Source organism: Populus alba, chromosome 5 (assembly GCF_005239225.2).
Source record: "Populus alba chromosome 5, ASM523922v2, whole genome shotgun sequence".
Lineage (NCBI taxonomy): Eukaryota > Viridiplantae > Streptophyta > Magnoliopsida > Malpighiales > Salicaceae > Populus > Populus alba.
The window spans coordinates 10,343,514-10,367,464 of record NC_133288.1 but is presented as its reverse complement, the minus strand read 5'-3'; the positions used below and the strand labels follow the sequence as shown (position 1 = coordinate 10,367,464).

The window sequence follows — 23,951 nt, the reverse complement described above, 5'->3', positions numbered from 1 at the left end:
TAAAATATTCATTTATATTTATCAAAAGACTAAATTACCCTTAATAGACTTCATAATAACAAAAAAAAAAAAAAGATAAAAAAACCCTTGGACACAAGCTTTAAAATTCTTTATTTTAAAGGTAATAGAGTTATCTTACTGTAAAAAATTAAATGATAAAAAAAGCCTCTCAATGTTTGTTCTATTTTTTTTTTTTTTTGCTTTTAAGGTAAGTGATAGAGACATGGTAAGGAAAGAATTAGTAAAATAGGGTTAAAACCCGCTATTAAAGATATCGGTAATGAAAACCTGATATCGGATTAGCAAGAAGTTTATTTATAAGGTTTATGGGTAATAACAAGTTGCTATTTAGTATATGTTGGACAATAATAATTAATTTTGAACCATATTCTGATAGTATTCAATGCATTATATTAAGTAAAGGAGGATCAGTGTAAGCCTTTAGTGAAATTTAAAGTTCATGTTTAATGTAACAAAAACTTGTATAATTTTGCCTATATGAATATAGAAGTGATGGTGTTTTTTTACAAGAATTAAGGTTTTTTCTTTGAAATATTCATGAAAACGAGATTTTTGCACATGATTATAATAAATGCTAAATAATTGCGAACCTCTTTAAGAGCTTGCATCACCTATATGAATATAGAAGTGATGCTATTTTTATTTTTTATTTTTTACAAAAATTAGGGCTTGTTTTAAAAAAAATATTCATGAAAATAAAATTTTTGCACATGACTGTAATAAATGCTAAATAGTTGTGAATCTTTTTAAGAGCTTACATAGTATTGTGAGTGTAATATCTTTGATTCTACAAATCAAAAAATGGTTTAATATATGAACTCCAATAACTTAAGTAAAATTTAAGTTCTAAAACTAATTGAGAATTTAAATTGAAAAATACATTTTTGCAAGCATAATTCTATGAAGTGAAAAGACATTCAGTACAAACTAGTAAGGGAATGGTTGGTGTAGTTTGTAAGCAAATAAATAAGAAAAATATTTTTATCCTACATTGAAAAGAAATACTCCATCATAAGTGTTTATAAGTGAAAGCTATGATGAATAAGTTCTTATAGTGGGCTTTCTAATGATATTATATGTATATTTATAATATAAAAAAAAGATAACACTTGACACTTAGATACTTAAAACTTAATTTGTTAGTGAGATCAATTCTTTATGGAGTTTTTTTTTTAATTCTCATCATTAATTTTTATATTTGTGACTATTGTGATAAAACTGAATAACAACTATTCAATTTAATTCAAAACATAATCGTTTTATTAACAGTCATATAGTTTCATTAAAATATTTATAGTGTATCTAAACCTATTAATACGCAAAGAGAAATCATATATAAAAAACAATATATTTTTCTTTCCTTTGTCTTTTCTTTTTATTCTTTTAGATGTTTAGATGAATTCGTTGTATTTTGGAGGTGTTGTCTCTATATGAAATAAATATATACCTTAAAGACAATGTTTTCAAATCTCTAAGCCAATTGATTTTACTATTTATTTGTTATACGTTTGTTAGTAAGTGTGGTTACAGTTATTTTTCAAAGTATTTTTCACTAAAAAATATATCAAAATAATTTTTTATATTTTTTAAAAATTATTTTTTGATATCAGTGAATCAAAATGATTTAAAAACGTAAAAAAAAATAGTATTTGAAGCAAAGAAAAAAAATAAAATCTTTTTAATTTTTTTAAAAACACTTTTAAAACGCAAAAAATAAACAATAATAGTGTTGGAAGAGATGGTGGTGGTGGTGAGAATATGGTATCTGAAATAGTTAAAAGATATTGTAAGTGGATTATTATTAGTAAAATAATTTACAAAATTTTATAAGCTAAAAATATTTTTTAGTAAATAAATTAAATTTAAAGATTGATAGTAGAATATTTTATATCAATCAATTTTGCTATAAAACATTTTATAAAAAATAAACAAAGAAAAATTCATAAAATATTTTACAATAAACAAACCCACCTAAAACAGAAACGTGAAAAAGAAGAATCTAAAGAAGCATCAAAGCAGCAATATTTCTTTCATACAAAGAAAAAAAAAAAAAGAGCTTCAGTAATAAAGAAAGAAAGAAAGAAAAAGGAGGAGCCTTTATGATAAAGAGAGAGAAATCACACAAAACCATAGAGTCTACGGAGAGAAAGCAACACAAAAACTAGAACTTAAGAGAGAGATAGAGAGAGAGAGAGAGAGCGTGAGTGGGGGAGGGTTTGCCGGGGAAAATGACAGCCGGTGGATCCTCAGCGAGGTTACCAACGTGGAAAGAAAGAGAGAATAACATGAGAAGAGAAAGAAGGAGAAGAGCTATAGCTGCCAAGATCTATACAGGACTTAGGACTCAAGGGGATTATAAGTTACCAAAACATTGTGATAATAATGAAGTCTTGAAAGCTCTTTGTGCTGAAGCTGGCTGGATTGTTGAAGAAGACGGTACCACTTATCGCAAGGTTTGTTTGATTTTTAATTATATTTTTGTTTTAATGGATTTTTATTTATAGATCTATACATGCATGCAGTGGATTTTTCGTTTAGGTAGCCTTTTCGTGTTTTCGTTTTATCTTTTCTGTAGCTTTCATTAGTTTTTGTGTTTCCTGATTCCGTATCCAATTGGCTTTGATTTATGTCATTTGCAGTAATGTTTTTGTTCTTGTCTGGTTTTTTCTTCGATTTATGTTAAAAGTTAAGACAGGATAGTGCTTTTTTTCTTCTTCTTTTTACCCTGCTTTAATTTGATATGGGAGTAGATTTCTGTTTCTGCTGATTTGTGGGTTGCTTGTAATCAGGAAATTTGTACTTTACTGTCAATCAAATCCTCCATTTACCCCAGCCTGACTATAACCGGTTTCCTAAGTGTCATGAGTAGTCCCATAATCTCATCCATACTGTAATCAAACTGATTTAGGATTGAAATTTATGATTTTAATTTAAAGCAATATATGTTCTTCTAAAATCTGTATGCATAGCTTCTCTTTTATGTAATTTTGTCACCTGTGAGTAATACTCCTGTAATGTGCACTGTCACAGGGCTGCAGGCCACCTCCATCTGAGATTGCTGGCATGCCAGCAAACATCAGTGCATGCTCCTCAATTCAACCAAGCCCACAATCCTCAAATTTTGCAAGCCCTGTACCTTCCTACCATGCCAGTCCCTCATCCTCCTCGTTCCCAAGTCCTACTTATTTCGATGGAAACCCCTCCACGTACCTCCTCCCTTTCCTCCGAAACATAGCTTCCATCCCCACAAACCTCCCGCCTCTTAGAATATCCAATAGTGCTCCCGTAACCCCACCGCGTTCATCCCCTACATGTAGAAGTTCAAAGCGGAAAGTTGACTGGGAATCCCTCTCAAATGGCTCCCTAAACTCGTTTCGCCACCCCCTTTTTGCAGCTTCTGCCCCTTCAAGTCCTACACGGCGCCCCCATCTAACACCTGCCACAATTCAAGAGTGTGATGAGTCTGATGCCTCCACCGTGGACTCTGGCCGTTGGTTGAGTTTTCAGGCAGTGGCACCCCTAGTAGCCCCTCCTTCACCAACATTTAATCTTGTTAAACCAGTGGATCAACAGCGTGCTTTTCAGATTGGAGTTGATAGGCATGAAGGTTTGAGCTGGGGGGTAGCAGCAGAGAGGGGGAGAGGTGCTGAGTTTGAGTTTGAGAATTGTAGGGTGAAGCCATGGGAGGGTGAGAGGATTCATGAGATTGGGGTGGATGATCTTGAGCTCACACTTGGAAGTGGAAAGGTCCATGGTCAAGCCTCCATTGATGATCTAGCCTGGGAACGTAGCAACGACAAGTAGCTTGAATTCATTTCTCATTCAATGGCGTGGTTGTTTTTTTTCTTAACCAATGGCATGCATCGCTTGGGTTTTACCTGAGGCTACTACCAGCTTGGGAAGACTGCGAGTTCACATTTGATGCCTCCTATCGTATTTCAGATCGATGTACAGTTTTTATTATTATTATTATTTTGAAGCCAAGCAAGAATCGGAATTTATTAGGATTCAGTCGCTTAAGCTAAAAGTCGCCTAATTTTCGTATATGGGGAAAAAGACCAGAGCGAATGATATTGATGTTGGAAGGTTATACGCTTCCTTCTCTTGTTTATGTTTACTGCATCTGCTTCAATTCTTCATTGATGGTGTCAGCTGTAATGGTGAGGGACGACGGTCTCACAAGCTTCAATTACAGAGATTGTGTCCCTTTTGCTCATTCGGGTCGAATATTTTCTTACCCACGTAGACATTTCAAAGAAACATAAACTCAAAACAACTGAAGGTTTCTAATTATTATCCTTTCGATGGCAAAAGCAACACCATCAATATTTCAGAAAAAGTGCTGAAAAACTGATAAGAAGGATATAATTTAACTGATCAATCAGGTTTTAGATGATTTATTTTTTAAAGGCTATTAGTTTAAATTTAATAAATCTAAAAGCATGGTTGTTAATACTAGTTTCAAGATTTATAAAATTATTTAAGATATGTATAAGTTAGTTTAGATATCTATATTAATAATAAAAAAATAAAATTAGTGCCGAAATAATTTTATTCTATCTAGGTTAGGTTAGCGGTTAGCCAGGTTATAAAAATAACATGGTTACAAAAACAGTAAACCTAGTGTAGATTGGACTTCAGTCCTAGTCTCCATGATATATTCTTGTGTTTTAATTCTAATAACAAACTAGCGTTATTTTTTAAAAGAATTAATGTTTTTTTTTAATTTTTAATTTTTAATTTTTAAATTAAATTGTTTTTTATATATTTTGAGATATATAATATAATTAAAAAAAATAAAAAAATATTATTTTAATTATTTTCAAAAAAAAAAACACTTCAAATAATAATATCATTATCCTTTTAGATACCCTTTTAATAATCAACTATCCGTCCAAGGTTACCTTGTGCTTTCTTGTAGAAGGGCAGCCCCACCCACAAAATAATGTCATCTAATGTTACATTAGATGCTCAAATACAGGAATAGTTGCTGCTATGATCTTGTTTTTCTGGTTTGGCTTTCTGCAGTTCATCGAACGGGACTACAAGAGCTGCATAAAGAAGAAGAAAGGAAAAAAAGAAACGATACAAACATACAGGCACTGTACAGATGATTAAAATTAGAGAATCTTTGGAAGTGCTCGTTATTTGCTGAGGCAGTACAACTGACTGTCAGCTGCTTGTGGGCCCTTTCAAAGTGATTTTCCGTGGCAGTAAAACTAGCCCATCAGAGGGACCCTTTCCATGTGATTTTTTATCTCTTGCGACTGGGCATGGAACCTCTGTTGCCCTAATGTAACTTCTCAGTCTCAATTATTAGGGGTATCAGCGTTCTCCCCGAATTCTGTTTACTACTCCTGTTTTCACTCCCTTTTGTGTACATGTACTTTTCCCTGTCTTCGTGTCTCTTCCCCCTCCAGCAGCAATGATACACTAAGGTTTTGTGATTATTTTTAAAATAAATTTTTACGGTAAAATATATATTAATAATATTTTTTTTTATTTTTTAAAAATTATTTTTAATGTTAGTATATTAAAATAATTTGAAAATACTAAAATTATATTAATTTAAAATTAATAAAAAATAAAAAAATTTTAATTTTTTTCTAAAATATTTTTAAAAATAAAAAAACATACAAGCATGTAACAAACTCTTAAGCTATGTGTTTTTTCCCTTCAAGCAAACTGTTGGCATTATCATGAACAACTGAGATGTTTTTCTTTTCTCGTTGTTGTTGCTGCTTTTTAGTCGAGAGATTATGCTCGTTCAATTCTAAATTATTAAATTTTATTTATTTTTAGTATTAGACTTTAATTTATGTTATTTTTATATATTTTATTAGTTAATATGGTTTAAGTCTAAATTTAACTTTGATTAGAATTTTGTTATTTATATGTAATTTTTTTTTTTAATATTATAATCAGTTTTTTAATGAATTAAATAAAATTTATAAAGTTAAATACTTTTTCAACCCTATTATTTCTTGACATTACTATTTTCTTGACTATAAAATTACTTACTTTTCCAATTATATTTTTTCTTTTTCTTTAACTTTTTCTTCAACATTTTCCTTTTTAGTTTTATTTTTTTTTATTAGGCTTTAAATCTTTTTTTCCACCCCACGTCAACTTTAATATCCAGTATAAATATTTAATTATTTTTACAGTTAATTGATCTTTTTAAGAAAATTCTTAAAATTCAACTCCATGTAAAAATCCTCAAAATTCAACCTAGAAGCTATGTAGAATCATTATCAACAGTTAAAAAAACCCTAGCCACACTATTCATCTTCCTCACAGCCACTTGCCTCCTACCCACCAGCCACCATCCATAACCAAAAAAAAAAAAAAAAAAAAACCAGTTAAACCTCCAACCCCACCACCACAGCTGCCATCTAACCCACCAGCCAAATCAGCCCACGAAAACCAACACTTCCTCGCGCAGCCGCCAACAGCAAACTCACGCCACCAACGACAACAACTGCAACACACCAACAACCTTTCTCCCTCTGTTTTGGCAACAACCAGAAGCCCTCTTATCTTCTCCTCACCTGCTATCGAACCACCTATATATGGAAGACAACCACTGGCCACGACGTTCCACAGCTCCTCTGTCACTCAACAACAACAACCATCCACACCACCACAAAACCAATTTCAGCCACCACTACACTAGTCCAACACTGGCAACAGCAGCAGCAGATCATCCTTCCCATCAACTCAACAAACCCTTCATTATTGGTCTTCCTCAACATACCAGCACAATGTCTCTCACAGACTTACCAGCAGTTCAAATCACCACAACAAATCGATCGGTCAACACCAGCAGCAACCCTCATCCTTTCAACCACTGTCCGGATGAGAAAATCACATGGAAAATCAGCACTCCACAGCAGCCACCAGCGACTTGAGAGAAGGCTGTGATGAAGAAAGCAAACGCAGTGTCTCTCGCCCCTGCAAAATTTAATTGCTACTGTAATGTTTCCTTTTCTTTTAACATTATTTATTTATTTATTAGTATTTTAATTAAAAAATGGGTAAACAAAAAATCAGAAAAAAGAGACAAGCCGGGTGCACACCCGGAAGGTTGACCCGGCCAAGGGGCCGGGTCACCGTTTTGGGTTGAAAAAAATCCATGAAAAAATCCATTATAAAATCTGTAAACTCTATTTTTAAAGAGATTAGTATCTTTTCAAAGAATTTTATTTTTACATGGTGGGATTTGAACCATTTACTCTACTCATTTAAGGTCCTTTTGGTTTAAATACTTCAACTTAAAAAGGATTTTATTTTTCAATGTGGGATTTGAAGCCCTTTTTTAAAATTGTTTTTTATCCCAATTGAAAAAACATAACCCAATGAGGTTTCAAATCCCACATTGAAAAACATGAATTTTTTTCTTTTATATATATGAAAGGGCCTTTTTTTTTACTATGTTATCCCTTGAACTTTTTTATCCCACATTTGAAAAAGAACTGATTTTTTTTCTTGGGAACATTTATATTAATGGGTTTCAGCATTGCATGTAGTCTTCAAATTCCCACATTGAAAAGATACTATGTTATCTTTGAAACCAAAAAGGTTTTTTATACATTGCAAAAAAAAACATATTTTTTCCTTGCTTAACTAAGGAAGTTATTGATTAAACCCCACTTTGATTTATATTTAAAAATATTATTGCCCTCGTCCGGGTTCCCCCCCTCGTCCGGGGTCATGGGTCTTATATTATTATTCTACCGTGTATTTTTTTTTTGTATTTTACTCTATTTTTTTTTTTTATTCTGAATTTTTATTTTTGGTGATTTTTTAACTTTTAAGGTCGTTAATTTTATTTTTGGTGCTTTTTTTTTTTTAAAATTGCTTTTATATATGTTTTTTTTACAATAACATTATCTGAGCATTCCATCTTTGATAATTGTTAACCTATTATTTGATTAATTATTTTATATATTAAATATTATTGCATGCTTATAAATTCTAATTTTTTTTTTTATTGATCGTTCGTATTTTTTTTTTTTATTTATTCATTAACATTATCTTTGATTTGTGATTTCACTTAAAAAATAATACATCTTATCTTCTTCAAGTTAATGTTGCATGCATTTATGTCATGATTATTTAGTGTTAAACCTTAAATTTATAATTACCATGAACCCAACATTTAATGATACCCATATAGGTATCAAGGGGAATAAAATCTTATGCAAATCTAAATGAACCACATTTCTAAGAGATTTGAATCCTTAAATACTTTCAAATAAGGCACCTAAAAACTAGTAAAAATTACAACAATAACCATTATAGGCAAGTTTACCTTAAATACCACTAATATGACTATTATTTGGGCTATTCTAGATAGGATGACCTTGATGAATGAGTCATGATTCCTAACAAAATAGATAGTGCTATAAATAACTTATTTGATTGATATAATTTTTGATGATTGTCATGAACCCTTTGATTTTTAATAGGTGGATTAGTGATATGAATATATTTTGATTGATACAAACTTGTTTGATAATAAAAGTGGTAAGTTTTCCAAGATGAAGATGATTAGTGAAATCTAATTTGACAGGGAAAATATTGAGGATTGTTTGGAGAGGAGAGGTAAACCTCATTTCACTAATTGAAGTAAAATAAAACAAAAATTACAAGAGAAATACCTACCTCAATCATATAAACAAAGACTTTTAGACTAATGAAACAATATTAAAAAAGGGAACAAGCTTGTCAATGAGTATATAATATAATTTAATAATTACCAAATGAGATGTATCATAAAGGAAAATGAATCCATGACTTTGCGTAAGTTTTATAAATGTTTGAATGATGATTTTAGAAAAGAGATCATGCTCATAGGTGTTACTCTTAACCAAGCTTATATTGTACCGCAAGATTATGAGTTGCTTATAAAAAGAAAATGGATAAAAGTTAGGATCCTTGTAGTACCTTTTTTAAATCTCATTTTAGAAATAATATTTTTTTACTAAGTGCTCCACTCTATAGATCTAATCCTAGTAGTGGCCAAATATATAAAGAAGATAAGGACAAACAAGACATGAATGAAATGTCTAGGAAGAATTCAAAGGTTTGATGTTTTAAATGTCAAGGTTTCAGTCATATCTTCGTGAACTATACCTGTAAACCCTTAGTCATCCAATAACGTAAGGATATATATGAATGGGAAGAATATTGTGTTCAAATGTATAAACCCAATCCTAATGATTTTAGTGACCTAAATGAAGTTGATGTGCTAGAAAAAAGGACTTAACATTTAAGTTCAAATGATTTTGAAAATGAGTTTAATGAAGAATATAATAATTCTGTTTTAATGGTAGATGAAGAAGTTTTAGGAAACTCTTTAGTGGAATTACCTGAAGAGGTAAATATAGTCTTAGAAAAGTCTTATGATAATAATCCTTTTAAACTACCTAATTCCCTACCCACCATGCTTGACATCTTGCACGTCATAGGTTTAGAGCAACATATTGAGCTCTCTTACCCCTTACTCCTAATATGTGATGAGAAAGATGAAGATAATCTTAATTTACTAGGTTGTATCCAAACTATATCTACCAATGCTTCAAATATTATTTGTTCTGCTTCATACCCCCAGTTATATAGTTTTCATAGTTACAAACCTTAAAAGCCTTTAGATCTTCTTCCTATGTTTCTTCACTCTAAAATGTCTAATTCAGCCAAGTCTTTTATATGTAGAGTTTATAATTTGCATGTTGAGATCATAAAACAAATTCAAGCAAATAGTGAATAATATAAATTTTGAGCTAATTTACATAAGTATTATGATGTACTTAATATTTAAGATTATTTCATGATATAAATTAGACCTAAATGGTATTATTTGGAAACTAATCATAAATTACAAGTGAGTAGTGCAAGACATGACTGTTAAAATCACGAGTTGACTTGTAAAATTATACAATTTTATGAGTTAACATAAATTTATTGTGTGAAATTGCTTTAAAAATTGAAAACTAATAAAATTAACTAAAATCATGAGTTAACTCGATAAAATTAATAAACTCGTTATTATAACACTGAGTTTAAATTTTCATGAAAGTGAAAACATTAAGTTCAATCTCCTTGTCTTGCTTCCATGACTAATTTCATTATGGTATTTTACCAGTTGTCTTCTTCACTCTTATTCTCTACTTTCACACTTTTCATTCAAGAAAACATCTCTCTCATCAAAATGTTTTTTTGATTTCCTCATCTTACAATTTTTCCATCTTAATTCCTTTTGTTTTGTAGTACTCTAGAGAAAAAAAGAAAGAAAGATAAAGATCTACTTGTGATTTCAACAAACAAAGCTCTTTGAGATATGCCCACTTCGCTTACTAGTACATTTCTTTTTCTAATCAGATTCATGAACATTAATTACATACAAACATTAGCTTTTTTGGTTGTTATCATTTTGTTTTCTTTTTTGGGTATACAACTATGGTATCAAAATGGTTTCTTTAATGTTGTATTGCTTGGAACTGAAATATTTGAAAATAAGCTTGTAAACTTTAGATTTTTTTTAATGCTATTTATTTGTCTGGGCATTGATAAATTATGGAAAATGCATGTAGAGGTTAAGAAAATATGTTTTTTCTTAGTTTTATTTTTCCATTTGGTTGATAAAAAAAGGTGGGAATAATAGCAAAATCCACCTTCTTTTTATTATCAATTTTAGTTTCATTGTACAAGACTTGTCAAATATTACTTTGGATGTATAAGTTGTTTTTATCAAGGATGATAAAGTTCAACAAATCTTAGTATATGAGCTAGGCAACCAGATTCAGATTGTACTTGAATTATTAGAGAGACATCACAACAACTTGATCATGATCTTTGAGAGCATTACCAAAGATGTCTTGAACTATACTCGATGAAGTTGAGTTCTTCCAACCCCGATGGAGTTGACAGGAAAACTGGACCCAAGACATGATTTACGTGTGCGTATGATCATCAATGATGAAGAGTAGCCCAACTTGTTGTTCTTTGATTGAGAGTTTAGGCTTATCCAAACCCAAGTTATTAGATTTTATTTATATTTATTATTGGACTTCATTTTATCTTATTTTATTAGACTTTTACTAGTTAGTTTTAAGCTCAAATTTGATTTTGATTTTATTATTTATATGTAATTTCCTTGACAGTATGATCAATTTTCTAAGAATTGAATAAAAATTATAAAAGTTGTAGACTTTTTCAATCCCAAGTTATTAGATTTTATTTATCTTTATTATTGGACTTCAGTTTATTAGTTAGTTTTAAGCCCAAATTTGGTTTCGGTTTTATTATTTATATATAATTTCCTTGACAGTTATAATCAATTTTATAATGAATTGAATAAAATTTATAAAGTTGTAGACTTTTTCAACCCCACTCTTTCTTTTCTTCATTTTTTTTTCTTATTTTTTGGCTTCTTCTTTTCTTTCTTATTAGTCTTCAAATATCTTTTGTCTTCAGTCAGTAACATTCATAATTCAGGCAGCTAAAAATGTTGATGATAGATGATATTAGGAAAAAAAAAAAGCTATTGAGAAATGTTAAGGGGTATTTGAAAGTGTGATAATGGTTGTTTTTCAAAAGTATTTTCGCTTGAAAATATATTAAAATAATATTTTTAAAAAAATATTTTTGATATAAGTATATTAAAATAATTTTAAAATAAAAAAATATTAATTTGAAGAAAAAAATAAAAAATAATTTAATAAAAACACTTTTTAAAATACAAAAATAAATTAGGTGAATATGCTAGTGGTTCAAAATGTTTATGATTTTTAACTAATGAAATGCTGATAATAGTGATGTAATTAATGAAAGGCTAACCGATTTCTTTACCTAATAAAAAAAGTATATGTAATGAAAAAAAAACTATGAGTAACACTGAAAATTATAAAAAAAATAAAAAATAAAAATTCGAAGTTTTTCAAAATATTATTAAAACTCCTTTATGTTATGAAAATAATTCTAAAGCAAACTATTCATAACCAAACATCAAACGGCACTGCTGCTGGAGAAAAGCACCTCTTGTATACAAGTTTAATTTTTACAATGGATCATTACCACCCTTTCCCATAAGCATAAGCTCTGCAAAAACTTGTATACACCTCCAATGTGCCAAATCTCAGCATCTAGCCTAATCAAAGTCTCTGTTGCTTCCAAAAGCTTTGCCCTTAATTAGAGTTCTCATCTCCTCTTCCATTTAGCTGGAAGTTTCTGAAGCTGTTTGAGCCTAGCAAGGCCTGAAAGGCTTTCAATGTCTTCTCCCAAGCTGCAAAATTCTCCTGGAAGGTAGTAAGAGTTGGAGCTCTAATACCATCAGCAATGTTGATGGTCTCAGCAAGCATTCCACCTACCAATTTACAATTAAGGTCCTCAATAATATGGTCATGGAGAAAGCATTTTCGACTGCTGCAAAGCTCATGATCATACTTGATTTGAAGGTGTTTAGAGAGCTCACTGTTGATAACTGAGCCATTTACAAGAATGTTGAAATCTTCAGAACTGATAACCTGATTCCATCTGTGATTTCGGAGCCCAGATCCTCGCTTTCATTTTCAGAATGATCTGACACAGGTCCATGGTCAGTAGAATAGTCCCTTGTGCGATTGCTTTCAATGTTCTCTTCAGGGGTGTCCAAGATCCTGGTCTTCCATTTCTTTGCTTACCACGCTCAGATTCTCGACATAACGACTCTAAATATAGAGCGTGAGACAATTTATAAATGGTTACACCAGAAAATATTACCATTACTGGAGTAATGCGACTTTTCTTACTCTTGGTTTTTAAGATTTAGCATCTGAATTACCTATCCAGGACCTCATTTTTCTAAAGCTTCAAATGCTAAAACCGAACCCGGTAAAGATTTGTTTCCAAAGTAACCCTAAAACTTTAGAACCAACTAAATTATTTCTATTTATTTGATGGTTCCACGATGCTAGCAATTTAAATTAAGTAATTATGTAAGAAGGGGTCATAGAATCTTGCTAGGATCAACTAAACGAAAAACCACATCTCCCTTCATCAAGTTACGAGCAATGGAACACTTGAGGGTCTAGCCCATGGTCAACAGCAAAGCTTGTCTTTGCGACCTGGGTTCGATCCTCAAGAGTACCAGCCTGCATGCCTTACAGGATGTTTCAGTGGGCCCGGGGATAGAAGCTTGAACAATGGAGAACATTCTCCATCTAGCATTGCCGACCCTATCTTTATCTTCTGTATAAGATATTTTTTGTTTGATAAGATTTCCCACTTTCATCTTCCAAAATCATCTTCACATCCGGAAAATTCTTGGAATTTAAAAACATATTTTAAATTTATTTTTTACCTGAAAACATCTCAAAAACACTATAAAAATTTCAAAAACTTATTTTCAACTCAAAATATCATCTAATCACTATAAAACATGAAAATTAAACTAATAAAAAGATTTATAGACCCTAATATGCTTTTTTCAGCATGGATAAAGAATAATGGCACCTCTATTTAATTTACTTTACAAATATGAATCTATTGAAATCAAGATCGGTCTTTTTGGGTAGCTATTAAATATAACTAAACGAGCACTTTTTTTTTTCTTTAATATTTTTTTAGTGACTCTCTGTCCTCTCTTAACATCTAATGATGAAATTAAAAAAATAAAGTTTAAAACTAAAATTGTAAAAAAAAAAACAATAGGAAGAAGTAATACATAACTAAAACTTCAGGGACCAAATGAAGTTTTACATACCAAAATGAAAATAGAGTTTATTTTATTTTATTTTTTTTAAATTTTCCTTGTTATTTTTTTAACTACAATCTAAAACTCTATTTCACAACATCAATCTTTAATTTATTATTAAAATATTTATCAAAACTTCCTATATATGAGAGTATTCAAGAAAAAGAAATATCACAAATAAAACTATTCTAATATAATTTAAAAAAACGAGATTGCAAAAAAATAAAAAATTGAATGATAAAATGAAAAAAAAAATTATTCACAATTAATACATGAATAATAAAATTGAAAAAAAAATAATATCACACTTTTCCCTTTTCCTTGATCTTTCTTAAAAAAATATTAAATGAATATTTTTAATATTTTTTTAATCATTTTAATGTATTGAGATGAAAAATAAAAAAATTAAAAAAAAAATCCTTCTCGATTGAAAGGCTGTTTTAAAAAAAACACTATATAATAATTCCAAATACCCATGTCACTGTGCTAAAATATGCTACAGAAGGAAATTAGCTTTATCGGAATCTTTGGTTGCTTTTTTGTTTTTTGTTGTGGAAATACGGGGCTCAAAAGCGAATCTTTGGTTGGTGAAATCATGTAAAAGTAGAATGTACGCATTTTTGGTAAACTTAAGCGGTTCTTCCTTCCACAGTAGCTAGTACTGTACGTTAGGTTAGGGTATCCCTATCCAAAAGAGCTAATAGAATTCTTTAAGCAGATTTGCGTAAGTCATCATTCAAGGACAAGATTGCATCACAAAGATTCCCATATCCACACTTCCAGATATTCAAAGTTTATGATCCTGGCCCTCCCAGCTAGCTTGTCTTTCTTCATCCCTGATTGCTCGTTGCGTTTTAAGCCAAAAAGCATTATTTTTTATGCTTTTTGGCCTGAACCGCAGCATGCACACACGGCCCTTCATCCAAAACTATAGGCAATGCTAAAAACAAGCACCAGTTTAGTGTTATTTATTAGATAATAATAGATATAAATGAACTAATAGCAAGTCAAATGCTTGAATACCATGTTTATTACAATGACTCTCAAACCAAACCAGAAAAATGAACTCTACAAGACAACAATGTCCAACAAATTATCACTATTCCAATATTTTCGAATCATATACAGCTTGCTGCACAAAGTGGAAGGGTAGAAATGTGAGAATAGAACGTATAACCCACGTATGATTCTCCAAGTCTGGTAGTACATAAAACACAAGACCAATAATAACAAACAAATGCACTCAAATTGACAAGTAGGGAAGCAAATGTATTTCTAAAGATTATAAAATGTCATCAGGTCTGGGCAAGCCTCTTGACTATTGTAGCCATATACTTGCCCTGATGCTCAGCAAGCGCCAACTCTGTTTCATTTGCCTCTCTTGAGCCGTCACCGGCATAAACTCCAGCACCATAAGGAGAGCCCCCTCGAACAGTGTCCATCTTAAACATACCAGCTCCAAAGGTGTATCCAACAGGAACAAATAACATTCCATGGTGGGTCAACTGGGTAATTGCTGTCCATCTGCCCCAATCCAAACAAGAGGATTAAAGCAATGGAAAATGGTTAATATATTGGTTTTCTACATATGAATTCATACAGCTCATTCATTTTCATAATTCCTCGTACTAAGCCAAAACACCATCCCTATAACATCATCATCCCATCAAATGTTAAGTCAACAGAGGTGACTTCAGAACAAAAGCCAGGCTCTCTCAATTATCAAGACAAAAGGATAAAACATTGAGATTCCAAAATAGATGAGCTGCATGCACATACAAAGAAAAACCAACCTTTTTTTTGTTTACGAGAATGCACAATTTCATCTTTAAATAAAGTTTACACTCTGACAAGCAAAAAACATAAACCAAGATCGAAGAGTAAAAAAGATAACTCAAGCTCAGTTTGGCAGGCTGACAAGGTAAGTATAAATGTCTTACAAGCTGATGGCATGCCAAAACTCTTGGATGCTCAAATAAAACTAAAATGTGCCCAATTACAAACTATATATATAAACGTTAATTCTTCACTTGCATCTATCACCATAAAATCCCAGTCGCATCACTTAACAGTATCTTGTTCTGATTTTATTGAGCTATATCTTTGCCTCATTTTCATTACAATTAATTTCTTTTCTTTTCTTTTCTTCTCTTTTTTGCACTAATTCACAGACCACCGAGGTTTTCTATCGACCATTTGTTTAGAGCCTAAACAAGTTTCCCTGCATCTGTTTCGACTATTTGCCTCTACTTTCCATGAATCATTCTTTCTAACCTAAACCGAGGCCCAAATCAATGCGTGATTTAATGAGAAAAGCACATCCTGTATAAAATCTTCAAGAATGAAAGGTTCATGTCTTCCACATTCAAATGATTATTGCTCCTACCGAACAAAATTTAGCTTTCCTTAGTTGTCTAAGCAAGGAATCAACAAGAAACTGAGATCGTAAGGAAAAATTGCAAAACATAATTATGATTTGTTTAGACATTAAAAATTAGACTGGCATCATAACAGCAACAACATTAACTTTGAATCTTGAAGAAGAGACGGAGAGAGAGCATTATCAACTTACGCAGTAGTTTCTTGACCTCCTCCTTGAGTCCCGGTACTAACAAAAAACCCAGCAGGTTTGCCGGCAAGTTTCTGCTCCTTCCATAATTGCCCCGTCGAATCGAAAAACGATTTCATTTGCGCAGCCATGCAGCCATACCTTGTCGGAAACCCAAACAAAACACCATCCGCGTTGACCAATTCCGCCGCCGTAATTTCCGGGATCCCAACATCTTTCCCCGGAGCTTTCATTTTCATCAAAACATCATCAGACAACGTTTCCGCGACCCGATATAAAAAAGCCTCAACTCCTTCCACTCCATCCACTCCTTTCTTCATTCTCTTGGCCAATCCTTCCACGTGCCCATACATGGAGTAAAACACTATAAAGATTTTTAACTTTGATGGAATTCTCGGCTCTAGTGACGTAGTTGCCACATCAATAGTTTCATCGTCGTGAACAGCGATTGGTGCGGCTTCCTGGGAGGAGACGGGATCGTCGGAGACTGGCGGTTGTTTTTTCTTACTCGGAACGCATCCCCCTCCTTTTCCCATTTTAGAACCCAATTCGGATGGGGGTTTTTGGACTATGAATCGGAGATTTGGAGAGAAAAGGTTAGAAATAGTGTCCAGGCGTGTGGTCCAATTAGTATGGTTTTCTATTCTTTTTATTGTTTCTTCTTTCGGATCTGGAGATGGCGACCGTTTGATTTATGGAAAATAACTTTAAATTTTTTTCTATATCTATTTATTGTTACAAAAATGGATTAATAAAAAATACTTTTCAAACAAAAAAAATTAATTTAGTTTTTAGTAAAAATATCTTTTTTATCTTGTGCGAAATAAAAAAAATTATAAAAAATTTAAAAAATATTTTGTTATTAGTTAACTATATCAAATTTAGTCCTCAATATTTAGACTACTATATATTTCATTTTAATTTGTTTTAAAATTTCATCCTTAATTTTTCTATCAACTTTAGTTTTTATTCTTTTTATTTTTTTAATTGAAAATTTTTATTTGTCAAATTTGATTTTTATTTTTTTCATTACTATTTATTTTATTTTATTTATGATTTTTTTTTCAATTTCATTAGTTTTTAAATTTTTCATCTATCATATTTGATCTCTAATATTTTAATTGCTATTTGTCTTATCTAAAATAGTTTATAAAATTAGATTTTTTTTTTAATTTCATCATTCTTTAACTTTTTCTTATCTATCAAATTCGGTAATCGTTCTTTTAATAAACTTGAAAAAAATTAAAATATTAATAAGTTATTTTTCATATCATTTTTCATGACATAGTCAAAAATTGAAAAATATTTTACAACTTATTTTCCATGACACTACCAAACATTAGTAAATAAGTCACTTTTTATTGAAATCACTTTTAAAAAAGCTACTTTCTAGCAAACAAACAAAGGCTAGATTAACATTTTTTTAAGTATTATTGATTATAATATTTGTTAACTTGGTCTAATCTCTAAAACTTGCAACTCGTTAAATTATAGATCCGAGTTAAATCAAGAAAAATAACTTTCGACTAATTTAATTTTGAATAATGAAATCATTGAGAAATATAAATAAAAAACAACTTGTAAAAGCAAAAGAAAACAACAAAAAGAATGAGAAACAAAATTTGAGAAAAAAAAATTAAGGAGTATTATTGATTATAATACCCCTAAATTTGATTTAATATTTAAAACTTGAAACTCGTTAAATCATGGACTCGAGTTAAATCAAAAAGCATAACTCTCAATCAATTTAATTTTAAATAATCAAATCATTGAAAAATATAAATAAAAAAACTTGCAAAAGCAAAAATAAAACAATAAAAAGAACGAGGATAAAATTTGAGAGAAAAAAAACTTAAGGAGGAAGAAATTTGAAAAATAAAAATAAAAATGACCCAAAAAAATAAATATTAATTAAAGAATGAGTACTAAATTTGAAAGATTAAAAAATCATATAGGATGAAACTAAAAACATTTGTAATTTGATAGATTATTTATAGATTAAAAAAATGGTAGTTGTTATAATAGAAAAAAAAATATGAAGGGCTAACCCAATAAAATCAATCTACAAAAAAATAATAGAAAAAACCCCTAAATTTCTTTTTTTAAAAAAGAAAACATGAGTTTGAAAAAAGAAAAAAAAACCTAAGCAAACTTGGACGAACTTCCTAAACTTGATCTAATCTCTAAAACCTACAACCTGTGAAGTCCTGGACATGAGTTCAATTAAGAAACTTAACTCTCAATAAATTCAATTTTAAAGGATGAAATCGTGAAAAAATATTAATAAAAAACTTATAAAAAAAATAATAACAAAAAAATAAGGATAAAATTTGATAAAAATAAACTGACCTTATTCTCTTCTTAGGTGATGGGAAACAAGTTAATAAATTTTTTCTTGGTTTACATACTTTTATTAAAATAGATTATAAGCTTTACAAAGAGATTCTCAAAACCAATAATGGATTTGAGATCCACATAATAATACCACATCCGGGTTGACCCCATGAATATGTTTAGGTGAATCTAACACATGGAGTCTATGTCCTATATGATATGAGATTTTAACTTAATATACAAGATTTATTTTATTTAATAAAATTTCATAAGTGTGGATCATATTCATGGACTTATGAATATGATTGGGAGAATTTAAAAAATTATTTTATTTTCTTTTAATATACATGCCTAATATTGAATAAAAAAAGACATTTTCTTTTATTTATATGCTTTTACATTAGAATGATTAGGTTTTAACTTGATAAGATAAACACCTACTTACTGAGGAGGAATCTTTTAAACCTTAGATAGACCAACAATTAGAAAACACAATAATACCTTAGTTTATATTAGACAAACAAATAATGTAGATTATCTTAGGTAAGGTGCACTAGGAGTAATACATTCTCCATATATGCAAGCAGTCTTCTTATCCAGACTATAAGACTAGTTAGTGTTCATAGTGACCAGAATATTAGGTGGCGACTCTATCCTATTTTCTGATAAAAAGCAAGAATTCCTTGTTTTTTCCACCTATCACCACGAAGATCCAGCTCCGAGAGGATGATCATCATGACGCTGTACATATGCAATGAATTCTCTTGAAAAATGAGTATCCAATACTCTTTTAGCTTATTAAGAACCCCTCACTTGATGAGGGATATATAGCTCTACATTAAGGAATCTTTTAACAACATATCTAGCTTCCTTTAAAGCCATTTTTTTTCTAGGATACTATAAGAAGTCTTTGATGAGAAGTGATGATGATAATGATATTTTCTTTTGTGACTACGACTACATGTTGATATCCTTTGACTATTCTTGAATATGTTTTTATGGTGGTGAGAGAAGCTTTTGTAAGGGTTTTAAGGGTGGTAGCCCTCTTTCCACTGTTTTACATGTAATTACAATGTGTTCCTCCTTAAATTGAAGTTGACTACACATAATATAGGTGCAAGTGGTGGTGTTGATAGATGAGCCACCTACTAAAAAATAGTTAAAGCCCTCAATTGTCCCTATATAGGCAAACAAATTTTTGTGAGCATTCTCATATGTTTGGTTAGTTATTGAATATTTGGAAAAGATGTCTATGGTGGAAAGGTATGTAATCATCCAATGTCCTTAAGTTTCTAGGTTGTGATCCATGAAAAAAGCTGGGAATATATGAAAAGAAGAGGAATTGAATTAGATTTTAGTAAAAAAAAAAAAAAATTCCTATAAGTAACGATAATGATGAGATTTGAAAAAAACCTCAAAAGATCAATGTCTTTCTAAGATTGGTAGCTGCATTGAGAAATAAAGATTGTTGAACTTGGGTTTCACAAATATATGTACAACAAAGCTCTTATTGTGTTTAAAAGACCTTTTAATGCTTAAGTTAACACTGGTGTAGAAGAAATGAAGCCTTGAAGGCTATGTTGTGTGAGTTTTTAGAGAATATATAAGGAATAACTATTTAATGCATGTACGTTTTATCTTTGTAGTTGGTGAAAAGTACACAATGTTTAACTAGGGGTAATACATCCAAGGTGTAACAGTTGGATTTGAGAGCATTAGCCCTGTTTGGAGTGAACACATATCCAGTCCATAAAGTAAGGGATACAAAGTAAGTCTAGTTGGATGTATGGTCATTACATTAAGGAAGGGTTCAAAGTTAGTCCAAGAGGACTTATGGCTAGTCCTTTTTGGAAATAAAGCACAATCTATTCATCAAAAGAGGCCAAAATACAAGGTGAGTCTGTTAAAAGGAGGAATAAGTGGTCGGTATACCAAAAAAAGAGTATAAAGTGAGTCTATCGAGAAATAGAGGACACAAAGTGAGTCTAAAAGGACATGTGGCTAGTCCCTTGCAACCCTCTTCTTAGTGGACTAACCACACATTTCCTCATCTTTGGAGGACTCACCTTGCGTCCTTTTCACTGACGGACCAACCATGTGTCCGTTCTTCTTGGCAAACTAACTATGTGTTTCCTTATTATCAAACCAACCGTGCATCCTGTTTTTGGTGAAGTTAGGTTGTATTGCGATTGTTTTTTAAAATAATTTTTACTTAGAAATATATTAAAATAATATATTTTTTTTCAAATTATTTTTAAAATCAGTGCATTAAAATGATCTAAAAATACTAAAAAAAATATTAATTTGAAGTGAAGAAAAAAATAAAAAAAAATTTAATTTTTTTTTTAAAAGTACTTTAAAACATAAAAACAAACAAGTCCTAGCTAGTGAGTTTGCCAAAGAGAGGAAAACATGGTCTCTCCAACAAGGAAATGGTAAAAAGTGAGTTCGGAGGGATGCATTGCCAGTCCCCTGAATGGGTTACAAGATGAGTTCGCCAAAGAGAGGGTGTATGGTTGGTCACCAACGATGAAACATGTGGTTAGTCCACGAATAAGAGAACGTATACTAGTCTGTCTGCCAAAGAAAGGGAATGTGGGGTTAGTCCATAAAGAAGGGGGATGCATGGCGGCCCGCCAAGAAAGGATATAAGTTGAGTCCGGGAGGGGGACACAAGGTGAGTTTGTCAAGGAAGGGGAAGCATGGTTATTCTAGGGCATGAATGGCCGGTTAACCAAGGAGAGAGGATGCAATATAAGTCAGCTAAAGAGAGGGATGCAAGGTGAGTCCTAAATGACATATGGGAAGTCCACCGAGCGAGGGGATGCAAGGGGCCGGAGTCCGTCAAGGAGGAGAACATAAGGTGAATCCAGCTAGCTAGATGCGTGGCCGATCCATCTAAGTGAGGGGATACAAGGTGATCAGTCCGTCAAGGAGCAGACGCAGGTAAAATGAGCAAGATCCAAAAGCTTCTACAACACTGAAGATCACAACAAAGTAAATGAATGAAGAAGAATAAAATTCTAAGTTATTTTGTCTCAAATTAGGTATGGATTGAAGTTTCTATTCGTCAACGGAACCAACAGATTGCGGGCAGAGAATGTTCAAAGCAGTGTTTTCTACTTCCCGGTACCAGTAATTCCGGGGAAAAGAAAATCAAAGCAGTGGTAACAAACCATGTTTAATCATTAGCGAATAAGAAAAAAAAGACGATGCAAAGAGAAAAGGTATTTCACATTTCAATAATGTTGCAAACTGCAAGCCAGATCTTTTAGACAAGAACAGTGAAGGTGTCCATGCAAGGAGAAACCAGGCATAATCTTCTTGATTTTAAAAGGCTGATGCAGCGCGCGTGCACTGTCTTCTCTTAAAGGTGTCGTGACTGGTTGCTGCTTGCTTAGGCTACTTATAGACAGACGGATTTGATTATGAAAATAATTAATGGATGAGGTTTGTGTGATAATGATCTTAACATGAGTTCAAATTTCAGAGAAAACCATGACGAGAAACCCTTAAGACTTAATCCTTTGATGGGCTGAGATTTCTAGCGTATGGGCACATTGCCTAGCAATGACACGACATGATTTTGCTCCAAATTGGAAACCACTTCGGGCTGAGTAACGTGGATTATTGCGAGCCCATGGCTGCATCCACATAGCTCTTGAGAGCCTATTTAAAATTATAGTTATAATTGTTTTTTAAAGTATTTTTTTTATTTTATAAATATATGAAAATAATTTTTTTATTTTTAAAAAATTATTTTTAAAATTATCGCTTCAAAATAATCTAAAAATACTAAAAAAATATATTAATTTGAAGTGAATAAAAATATAAAAAAAATTTAATTTTTTTTTAAAATACTCTTAAAACGTTAAAATACATAGTGCATAATATGTGGGAAGCACAATAAATCTGGCGAAGAATGATAAGATTCAAATTTCAAAATAGTTCTTTTTCTCGTTTTCAATTAAAAAACTTGTATTTTAAAAGAAAGAGGGAAAAAACCCTTCAAGTATAAAGTAAAATTTTTAAAAATGAATAAATCAATTGAAATTTTGCTAAAATAAAATTAAAAAATAGTTTTAAAAAAAGAAAAAAATATTGGTTTCATGGTTAATTGTTTACAACATCATAATAAAAACTCATTGTATTTCTTGACTTGTGTATGGTATAGTTATGGTTTATGTATACATAGATATTAATTTATTTTGTAGGTTTCATATTTCTTTTATCTTAAGGGTTTATCTGGAGTTGAGATAATAATTTTATTCAATCCATCATGTATTTTGTATCATCCCATCTAGTTTGATTGGATTTTTATGTTCAAACCGGAGATTATAAAATTTAATCTAGTTTGATCAGAATTTGATGTGGAGGCAAGAAGTTCACCCTACCATTACACCTAGCCTCTATCTAATTTTTTAACTTTTTATTTTAAATTATGAAGTTATAATTTTATATTTTAATATATATACCATATGTGTTTTTTTCTTAGGTTTCATGAAGGATTTTTTTATACATAGATTTAAAGTTTGAACTTTTTTTTATGATTTTTTTTTTATTCATGAATGGAGATATAGTTTGTTTTGTAAATTTAGATTTTAATTTTTAAAAATTTAATTTAAAAAATAAAAGAGATTGGAGTGGGTTAAGTTGGGTTGAGTACCCAATTAAAGACCGAAGAAGAATTGTTATCTGTAATACCTATATCAATTGTGCGGATAAAAGTCATCAGATCATCATTGATAATAAGAATTGTATCAATACAATGTCTTTAAATATTGTAGTTTTCTTAAAGCCTAACCCTTGTTCCCTATCCTAAGCCACATAATTAATGTGTTATCGGTTGATAATACCTCTATAATACTCAAGAATATATATATATATGTTGAAAAGAATTTTTACAGCTTGTGTAATGGGTTGAAAGAAATTTTTATTTAAGTTGAGTTGGGATGGTCCCCGTCTTAAAAACCAAGTCCTCTATTAAAAAAGATAGGAGACCTTATAGTGCAATAATATATAGAAAAGAGGAGAAAATAAAATGCATAGGATAATGAATATTATGATTATGTATTGTGTTTTATGTTCTATAATTTTGTTATTTAGTGATCTAAGATATTTATACTTCTCAATTAAGTGAAATTATCTCATGGAGCAAGACAAATTATATAAGAGCCTTTCTTTGTATGGTTTAATTTGTCTCGGTAAGAGCTTTTCAGAAACATGATATATGTTATGATTCAAGCTTTAATCTGGATTTAATGTTCTATTTTACTTTTCTTTCTCTTCTTC

The 23,951-nt window shown here is 30.7% G+C and overlaps 2 protein-coding genes across 2 annotated transcripts; one reads left to right on the top strand and one right to left on the bottom strand.

Moving 5' to 3' along the window:
* Positions 1-2,075: 2,075 nt before the first annotated feature.
* On the top strand, positions 2,076-4,132 carry LOC118029797 (protein BZR1 homolog 1). The gene is made up of 2 exons (XM_035033732.2): positions 2,076-2,474; positions 3,052-4,132. The coding sequence occupies exons 1-2, from the start codon at positions 2,250-2,252 to the stop codon at positions 3,823-3,825; spliced, it is 999 nt and encodes a 332-aa protein (XP_034889623.1). The 5' UTR covers positions 2,076-2,249; the 3' UTR covers positions 3,826-4,132.
* Positions 4,133-14,694: 10,562 nt separating this feature from the next.
* LOC118029991 (probable NAD(P)H dehydrogenase (quinone) FQR1-like 2) lies at positions 14,695-16,957 on the bottom strand. Its single transcript, XM_035034000.2, has 2 exons — positions 16,329-16,957; positions 14,695-15,280 (listed from the first exon to the last, which is right to left on the bottom strand). Exons 1-2 carry the CDS (start codon positions 16,859-16,861, stop codon positions 15,052-15,054), a joined length of 762 nt encoding a protein of 253 aa, XP_034889891.1. The 5' UTR covers positions 16,862-16,957; the 3' UTR covers positions 14,695-15,051.
* Between the last annotated feature and the right edge of the window lie 6,994 nt (positions 16,958-23,951).

Bases quoted from the DNA above. Each gene is read 5' to 3' on its own strand.
- LOC118029797 (XM_035033732.2), top strand. From the start codon at position 2,250: ATGACAGCCGGTGGATCCTCAGCGAGGTTACCAACGTGGAAAGAAAGA. The intron at 2,475-3,051 runs GTTTGTTTGATT...GCACTGTCACAG, and splicing joins ACGGTACCACTTATCGCAAG to GGCTGCAGGCCACCTCCATC.
- LOC118029991 (XM_035034000.2), bottom strand. From the start codon at position 16,861: ATGGGAAAAGGAGGGGGATGCGTTCCGAGTAAGAAAAAACAACCGCCA. The intron at 15,281-16,328 runs GTAAGTTGATAA...GGATTGGGGCAG, and splicing joins GGAGGTCAAGAAACTACTGC to ATGGACAGCAATTACCCAGT.